This window comes from Coffea eugenioides, chromosome 5, assembly GCF_003713205.1.
Source record: "Coffea eugenioides isolate CCC68of chromosome 5, Ceug_1.0, whole genome shotgun sequence".
Taxonomy (NCBI): Eukaryota; Viridiplantae; Streptophyta; class Magnoliopsida; order Gentianales; family Rubiaceae; genus Coffea; species Coffea eugenioides.
This window is the reverse complement of record NC_040039.1, coordinates 6,165,745-6,175,000: the sequence shown is the minus strand read 5'-3', so window position 1 is coordinate 6,175,000 and position 9,256 is coordinate 6,165,745. Positions and strand designations below refer to the sequence as shown.

The 9,256-nt window shown below is 35.2% G+C and overlaps 1 protein-coding gene across 2 annotated transcripts; it reads left to right on the top strand.

The window, feature by feature from the left end:
- The first annotated feature begins 1,564 nt into the window (after positions 1-1,564).
- Positions 1,565-8,705, top strand: LOC113770598 (transmembrane protein 56-B-like). Of its 2 annotated transcripts, none has more exons than XM_027315112.1 (9): positions 1,565-1,758; positions 2,832-2,994; positions 3,214-3,302; positions 3,418-3,556; positions 7,023-7,097; positions 7,292-7,413; positions 7,539-7,614; positions 7,760-7,819; positions 8,053-8,705. In XM_027315112.1, the coding sequence occupies exons 2-9, from the start codon at positions 2,881-2,883 to the stop codon at positions 8,179-8,181; spliced, it is 804 nt and encodes a 267-aa protein (XP_027170913.1). In that variant the 5' UTR covers positions 1,565-1,758; positions 2,832-2,880; the 3' UTR covers positions 8,182-8,705. The 2 variants fall into 2 exon arrangements, with proteins under 2 accessions (XP_027170913.1, XP_027170912.1); XM_027315111.1 differs by having other exon boundaries at positions 1,566-1,758; positions 2,879-2,994.
- Positions 8,706-9,256: the final 551 nt, after the last annotated feature.

Below are 9,256 nucleotides of genomic sequence, written 5' to 3'. Positions count from 1 at the left end.
CCCTTCAAGTCTTCTGTTAATTGATTTCTTACATTAATGCTTAAATATTTTCAAATTTAGTAATATGATATTATTTGAACCTCGCCATGATCGCCATTTTTTTTGTTATATAAAGTTTTAATTGGTTTTTCCTTTTCATTTTTATTTGGATAAAAAAATTCCTTTAATAACTTGATATGTATTTAGTTTTTTTTTTATTACAATCCTTGTTTGGACATCAATTTTTCCATTTTCCGTGAACATATTTTCCAATCACCTTTTTACCTCACATATATCAAATTGCTACAGTATTTTTTCAACAAAAAATCTAAAAAAATGCAATCCAAACACAACCATGTTATTTGTTATTAAACAACATGTGTAAAAGAATTTTAATAAATTTTTTAAATGATCATAAATGCGTAATTAGATGATCTACACCCATATAAGACCATACCCATTTATTACCTGTATATTTTGATCAATTTATTAAATTGGTATATTGGGTTGGCATAATTATGTCAATTACTCAATTATGACCCACTGAAATCACTCATTTTGACAACTCTACATGATAAAGATGGTGAATTGCAAGTATGAACTACCTAAAAATTATAAGTGAGCATTTAAACTATGAAAGTTCAGTGTTTGCTATGCTTGCATATACATGCATCTAAACTTGTATACATTTACATATACATCAATTATGTAATAGAATACCACAATACAAAAAGAAATGGTAAATTAGCCAAACAAAATTATAGAAACATGAAGAAAGAAGATATGTATGCCCTTGTTATGAATTTTGGATGCGTTTGGGCTATCAAAAGAGAAATTGCTTAAGATTAAAAACCTCTAGCAAAATTGAAATTTGAAATCATGATATACTTGTCCCCAAAATTGAACTTGTAAGTGCCATAACCTCAAGTGCTTAATCAAATTGAAATAGGGTGTTAATTACACACATGTGGTTACGTGAGTAATTAAACTTTAGTATCATGATTTTTTTTTGTTTTCCATTTTAACCAAGCTATGTGAATCCATTCCGATGAGATCGATCAATCATCCTATATATATGTGTGTGTGTGTGTGCGCGCGCGCGTGCACTAGCTTCAAATTTGAGATATTAGGGATTATAATTATATTTGCTTTGACCTAAATTTCGAAGAATAAAATCGCTCTTCTACCAAATTTTGGGGATCAAAATTGTATTTTTTTTCCAAAAATAAAGTAAAGGTGTGTTTATCCAAAAAAAAGTCAAAAGGGGGTTAAGTGCCAATTAGAAAAGTTTATAAGGTAAAATGCAAAATAAAGTAAAGGTGCGTTTATCCAAAAAATCAGAAAGGGGGTTAAGTGCCTATTAGAAAAGTTTAGAAGGTAAAATGCAATTGGGGACTAAGTTCAAGGAGTTGATATTATGTATACATTAGGTTCATCTACTTCCCAAAATAGCCGAATGGGTCGCATGCTGAGTTGTTAAACTTCTACTTGTTCTCTGCACCTATGAAAAAAACCCTTCTTTACACAATAGAAACGTGCATGAGCAATTGAGGAGATAATTCTAGAAAAACAAAAATCTCGAGTTGGAAGAGCAGTTGGACCAATGCCAATTCTTGGTTCTCAAGACTCTTTTCCGTATGAACAAGTACTTGTAAAACAACACTTATTCTTTTATACTAAGACTAACTTGACTTGAATTCAATTATTTTTCGTGCGAGTTTTGCTTTCCCTCTTCCACAATCGTTCTGTTCAAAAGGACAATCAATCCTTCTGTTCAAGGTAATACAGGACAACCCCATTTTGTATTTAATGATTATCTGTATTTTCTTCCAATTTTTCAGTTGGGATTGTCTTGCCTGAGCAGAGATTTTCTTTATGGGTATTTTTTTTGTTGAATTTTACTTGGGCTTTCTGATAAAAATACATGTATGGCTTTTTTTTGTTGTTATTTTGGTGGGGGGGGGGGGGAAACTAGATTTTTTAGTTGGTGTTGAAGATTGGTTGTTGATTGCAAAGTTAATATTTGATTTGAAGTATATTGATTATAATTGAAGATGAATACGGAACACTGCAGGGTTGAAGAGAAAGGAAAAAAAAAGTCTTTTTATGTTTTTCTTTTTTGGTTTTTGTTTTAAATTGCGAATTTGTTTAAGTTTAGCATTCTGAAGTTATTGTTGTTACTCTTTTATGTTGGCCGGAATTTTTTATGTCAAAAGAATGTGCTGATGATTGAATTTAATTGGAGCTGATTGTTCGTAATATGCTGTTGAGGTTATGACTGTTGGATTAGAATCATATTTAGTTATGGATGTTGAAATTTGGTTTCGCGGAACAATATTTGATGTTGTCGAGGAGAAAATTCTGAAAAAAAAATTTTTTTTTAAATTTATTTGGGTTTAATCTATTGGATAGTCAGCTGATGATGTTTTTATTAGCTTGACCATGTTCATTGTTGGCCTTCAATTTCAAAAAATAAGTAGTTGTAATTGTCCAGAATATCCTGCTCAAGTTGATTGTGAATTTTGTAGCCTCCTGCTAGCAATATGCAGCTCTGTGATTTCTGTAGTCTACTGATAAAAAAAATGCAATCTTTAAGTGCTCTTTCACATTTATTATGTTGCAAGAATTTTTAGATGAAAAAACATGGAGTCCCTTTTATGTCAGATGATGTAGTTGTCTTTTGTTAGATTTGGGATTGAATGCTTAGAAGTTAGGAAGTTTGAAACTCAGCAGAGATTGTTTTCCCTGTTTCTGTCATTGTTGTTTTATCTCTGAAGGAATTACTATCACATTTCTGTTAGCCATAAGATGGAAAAGGAAATGCACTTAATTTTCTGAAATTCTGAACCCAGATACTGAGCAATTGTCTGAGGAAATAATTGTGACTGTGCAATTGCAGAGATGGCGATCAAGTCCTACGCAACCCAAGCTGAGCTACTTCTGCGGAACTATATGCATGCAGATTCTTATGCCCTGTGCACATCTATTATTGGCAGCATTTGTGCTTGCAAGATGGTACGAACACTTCTTGCCTTTCTCAACTTCACTTTCAGCATATTGTTTGCTTTCTTGTGTACATTTGTGGTGGATTGTCATGTTGAGCTGTCTAAAACCAGAATATAGTACTGGTTTTGGGGAGCATGTTCATCCTGGCAGTTTTTTCCTTTTTGTTGTTCCATTTTAGCTTGTTTACATTTGTTTTTCTTGATTTTGGATTTGTTCTATGTTGTTCAGGTTTATGATCTCAGCCAGGTCATTAGTGCAGCTTACTTGAAGAGCTATTCTAGACTTTCGAAACTTAAAAAGATTGAGTGGAACAACCGGTAAGTAGATATATTCCTTGACATTATTCCATTTCCTATCAAAGTTTTCTGTCTTGTTCAATTACAGTGATCTTCCTTTCTGTTGTATCCTTATATGTGCCTATCTATGATGCAGTGCCATATCAACCTTCCATGCTATATTCATCACAACCATGTCACTTTACTTTGTATTCTGGTCAGACCTGTACTCCGGTGATCATTTTGCTCCTGCTATTACTCTTCGACATTCAAAATTGTCTACATTTGCTCTGGGTGTAAGTTTTTTCCTTTTCATTTGTATGTTTCTGACTTCCATGCTAGACCACTACTGCCACAACTTCCCACGTTCACCCATTCCCTCTGCCTTCCCACCTGCTGCCCTGAAAAATGAATAAATAATAAATTAAAAATAAATACAACAATCGGTTATTGGAGTTTATGTGCATTTTGACTTGGTTGGGAATACATGGAATGATAATTTTTGAGTTACAAAATTTTTGGCCCCTATAACTTATGCACAAATAAGTACCATATTGCTGTGGGAGTTCAAGAAAGTATTCTGTGATTACTGCATTAATGTAAACTAGTCTCAGCTCACACAAGGAAATGTAGACTTTTTTATTTCACATATGAATTCCAAATGTAGTTGATTGTTCTTATGCTGGTACTCGTTGAACTGAATTTGATTCTTGATGCCAGTACGGCATCCATGGAAAAGTGCAAGTGCATGTTGATTTTAGCATATTGTTTGTGAACCATGCAAGTGCATGCCTAACAATAGGCAGAATTATAAAGCATTTTAGTACAGAACAATGTGGGAAAGGTTCAAACAACTAGTAGAATTTCAATAACTATGTCGAAAATAATATTTTAAAATGAAAGTGAAAGAGTACTACTAATCTCTGTTTTTCTACTTCTTTCACATAGTTGAAAAAAAAAAAGAAAGAAAATTGAATAGGTTTGGAAATAAACAATGTTCCCAAACGGTTTATCAATGGGACTCATTTGTAGAGGTCAAGCAATGGGAGAAGGATTTTGTGAGCCCATTTTTTGAAGAAATGTTTGTTGTTCCACTTCTCAGACAGTTACCTGTGCTGTGAAATCTCTTAAAGTAGATTGCATTTGAAGCTGTACATTTTGAACTAATAATTTACCTCAATTGAGCTACTTGAGAGAGAGTTATTTAGGATGACATCGAGTATTTCCATAGTATAGGTTATTATGGTTGTCTCAAATGATACTCTTTGTCTCATATAAGATTCTTACAGATCGACTGATCTTAGAAATGACAGAAGTGGATAAATTCTGGATAAAAGATTTACTAGATCCCCACAATCCTGACTTTGTACTTAGCTCTATTCTGAAAACACTCTAAATTAGTAATATTTCCCGTGTTTTTATTGAAGGCCAACAGGAAAGCAAAGTCATAGTGATAAGGGCTGTCTATTAAGGGTAGGCCAAGGTGGTGGATGGGGAAATGCTCACATGGAAAAAAAAATGCTGTTAAATGTAAGACAACCCAAGGGTCAATGTTACTTGAAGTACATCTATGGATGTTGGTGTATAAACACATTGATGTCAGTTAAACATGCACACAAAGTTAAAATATTTCTGTTTCGTTAGGGTTCATGTCTGTGAACTACCACCTATCTTTTAGGAATGTTACATGGTTTTTTTCCTTTGCTTTCCTGGAAGAGAGGGAAGGGGGTTTCTTTAATTCTCACACTCAGAATATGGTTGCACTTGCATTCTATTTTGTGAAGTGCACGACATTGAAAGCATATCAAGCTTAGAATGCTGATATCTATTGGTAATTTAAGGAAAAGAAAAAAGAGAGAAACCCAGCTTGGATTTAAGCATGAGACTCCCTGCGCCCTAGGATAACAAATTACCCTGTTATCATGAACCGGCCCATCTGTATTGACTATGCATATTTTGAGCAAAGCAAACAATCGTAGTCCTTTCCAATTGTGGCCAAAAAAAGGGATATTTGTTTTCAATTTGAACCATTTTGTGCTATCTAATGTGGTCTAGCTTTAGCTGCCGAGGCCTCTTATGGTGAGCTGTATGAGAGGAATTTTTTTTTCTAAATAAATATAATCCTGGCGGTGTTTGTTATAGCATCCAGTCAACTGCAAGAAACTCTCTTCAAGCACATCTCTCGTTGTCTAGCAGTAAAACATATGTTGCATGTAAAACCTGACAAACCAACTTTAGGTTTAACAAATATTGGATGACAATTTTCCTTGTTAATCTATACATTGTCTGAGTTTGTGGCAGTGCACCAGAATGACAAATTTTAGGAGATAGTATCTGACAGCTAGAGAGTTGAGATACATGTTCAGCATATTCACATGCCTATGTCAGAGTTTTGTGGCAGTGTCACAAATCTCAGATTTTAGGAGATCAAATGTACAACTTGCAAGTGACTAAACTTTAGCTCTGTGGAGGTGACAAGATAGCAAACGGGTAGAATGTTTGTATCCACAAGCTGAATAGTGGCAGTTGGGCACTTTTCATTGCTGGGGAAACTATGGATTTCAAATTGGATAATTTGTATATTGACCAGTAGATTTTTGACATGGCTGAAAGTACATTCAAGACCTTTGATATTTAGCTGTTTTGGGCATCTTATGGAAATTTCTTTTTCCATATGGAATTTGGATTTCCAATTGAACTAATTTTTGGGCATCTTTAAAGGAATTTAACAGTTCTAGGTGAGATGCCCACATAAGATTGCTTCTGCAGTCTTGATTGATTGCTTGTTCTACCATATCTTGTTGCTTATGACTCATATATTGCTTAACATAGTGAAATGTGGTAAAGGTAGCTAGATATTCCATAAGGATACTTGACTTGGGCCAATTATAAGCCTAAAGTGGTGCATCATCTGCCTTGATGGGGTAAGTATCCACAATTCATAAGCTGCAGGAGTAGAGCATTCTCCCTTGACTCAATCTTGAATTGAATTTTGCTGTTTAATCTTATAGACTCTCAAAACCAAACATGGGGTTTTTGTGCGCTTTCTGGCCTTTTAAGACAATATAGTCCTTGGGCTTAAGTTCACTGGCCCAATTACGGACCTTGTCATGGCTTAGTAGTGCACTTTAACCTCTCTGGAAAGTGATCGGATGAAAATTTGATCTGATGAAATAGTCAATCGGGAGATTAGCTATGTTGCAGAGATTGAGGTGAGAGTATATGTCTAGGTTTTAGATTTGTTGATATTGTAATATCTAGGGATGAGGACAGTGCCTGGAATTCAGACCTTGGTATGTGATACTCTGGACATGTGAGAATTACCGTAAGAATTTATTAGCAAATTTTTGACAATCACGTGCTGGTATGTGGCATTTTTTTTCCCTCTGAATTTTAAGTTTTACTGTTGAAACAGTGGGATGTGAGGCGTTTGTAGAGTCACTTGTAATGTAAATTGATGACAATTCTTGAGGAGCCTGAAAAACATCTTATTGGAATCTAATGAGCTAATGGCAATAAAATTTTGCTTTTTTTTGTTTTTTTAAATGTAAATGAAGATGCTCGTGTACTTCCCGATGGATGCCTGTATCATCAAGGGAAAGAGAAGCAAAACTTTGCCAAGAGTTGGAACCATTTTACAGTGTTTTCAATCACAAATTTTGCTGCATTTCTATATAGTTTTTCCGTGCTTCCTTAAGTTCTAATGGTTTGCGCATATGTTGTCAAATATTGTCTTCACACATGTCATTGTCTTTTTTACAGGTTTCTATTGGTTATTTCCTTAGCGATCTGGGAATGATCATTTGGTTATATCCTTCTCTTGGTGGTTTGGAGTATGTAAGTGTGTATTTCCTTTTGATGCAAATGCAATTGTTTGCTGATACTACAGTTTGTTTCTTGCGATCTTGTAAAAGCATAAGTTTGGTAGTTGAACTTCCGATAATAAAATTTTGTCACCTGAAAGTTGCATTAAGAGAAGTTCTTAGGTGGTGATTTAGCCAGTCATTGACGTATTCCTGATGCTGTTTCAGGTGGCTCATCATCTTCTTTCCATGTTATCTGTGATCTATGCAATGGTGACTGGTGAAGGACAGATTTATACATATATGGTCTTAATTTCCGAGGCAACAACCCCTTCCATCAATTTAAGATGGTACTGCTACGTTTGATTCTTGATACTCTGGAAACAGCATGAAGCACTGTCTTACTAGTTTTTAATGAAGAACTCTGATCTGTTTCATTTTTTTATTTATATTTTTTGTGTTTTACCTTGAGAAGGTATCTCGATGCAGCTGGGATGAAGACATCTAGGGCATATCTCATCAATGGGGTTGTGATGTTTTTGGCTTGGGTGGTGAGTAAAACAATAGATGTTATTGGACAGTTGAATATTATTCCTTTTTTACTCCTTACATGATTTAAGACAAGATTCGCACTCTGTATTTCCTGTATTTTGTTTTATACTTTCCTACTTGACGGTCCTCGGTAACTCTCTGCAGGTTGCTAGAATCTTGCTGTTTTTGTACTTGTTTTATCACATATGGGTGCATTATGACAAGGTAATAGCAACAAACCATGGAGTTTGACCTTTGTAATTAGATCATCATGGGACGCGATCTCAGAAAATGCAAGTTTCTGTTTTGTTAATGTAGTCTTTACTCTCACTGTTGACAAATCGCTGTTATCTGCCAACTGTTGGGTTGCATTTGTTGGCCATTTGTTCAAAATAACATTTAAACGAAGTTCTACGTCTACAAATGTGGATGACATGGTGTCTTTTGTCTTGCAACAGGTGATGCAGATGCAGACATTTGGACATTGCTTGGTTCTTGGGGTTCCATCAGTCCTTACTGTCTTGAATTCGGTATGGTTTTGGAAGATTTTAATGGGATTGAAGAAGACATTGGCAAAGAGGCATTAGAAGTCCCTGTTCAATAATTATGTCAAGGCACTAATCTATTTTTTTGTTTGTTTTTTCTTTTGTACATTGACCTGTATATTCTCTCTTTTCAACTTTCTATCCGATCAAGGAGAGGAGGACATTGAAAAATGGACTGCGGATTCCCTGGTTTACTACCAAGGGAAATTCTGTTTTTTTTTTTTTTTTTTTTTTTCAGTTGGAAGGTGTCCGGGTCTCACCCCGACTAATCCTACCATCCCCAAGGAGAGCGGGCCCCACCGATCCCCAGGAAATTACCCCAAGCAGCCCAAGCGCGGAATCGAAACCAGGACCGGCGCCTTAACTAAAAACGCGAAGTCCGCCCGAGCTGCCTGTGGGGGGCCTGGGAATGTACTAAGTCCGCCCTACCAACCCCAAGGGAAATTCTGTTTTGAGAAATCGAACAAGTTCATGTACTGTATATATTCCTGTTAAATTAAGAGCTGCAATAATATTGCGATCATTAGCTTTCTAGATATTATGGAGTGTATTTCAAGATTTGCATCTGAATGGGATTAACTTTGCAACTGGAAAACTAGATGCAATATTTGGTAGGCACGTTGGATGTTTCGAAAACTTTGAGTTGACTGTTCATTTTGGAGCAACAAGCTTTTGTTTTCTTGATGTTGTCTTGTTCCTCTTTGTTCAAGGAGAGAGAGAGAGAGTGAGAGAGGTGAACATCTATTGAATTTCCTCAAGTCAAAAGGGTTGGGATTATTGCAGGATGATTTGTCTGAATGTACTAGATAAACCACCTCCCTCTGGAGATGGTAAGGACCAAAATCTGTGAGGAGCGATTTGGCGAGCTTCGAAGCTGCAACTTTGGTCTCCATTAAAAACGCAAAATTTCGGTTCCCTCTCCCCTGAGGAATATGTTGAGAAGTTTAGAAGTTTTTATTTATTTATTTATTAGTTTTTATCAAAGTCAAGTTTTTAGAAGTTGTGTTATCTAGGAGTCTGTGTTTTATTTGGTAATTTTATTTAATAATTTCTTATAAAAGTGATTTCTTATTTTACAAATCTCAGTAAATTATAAATAGGCTGTGAGTGGAAGTAT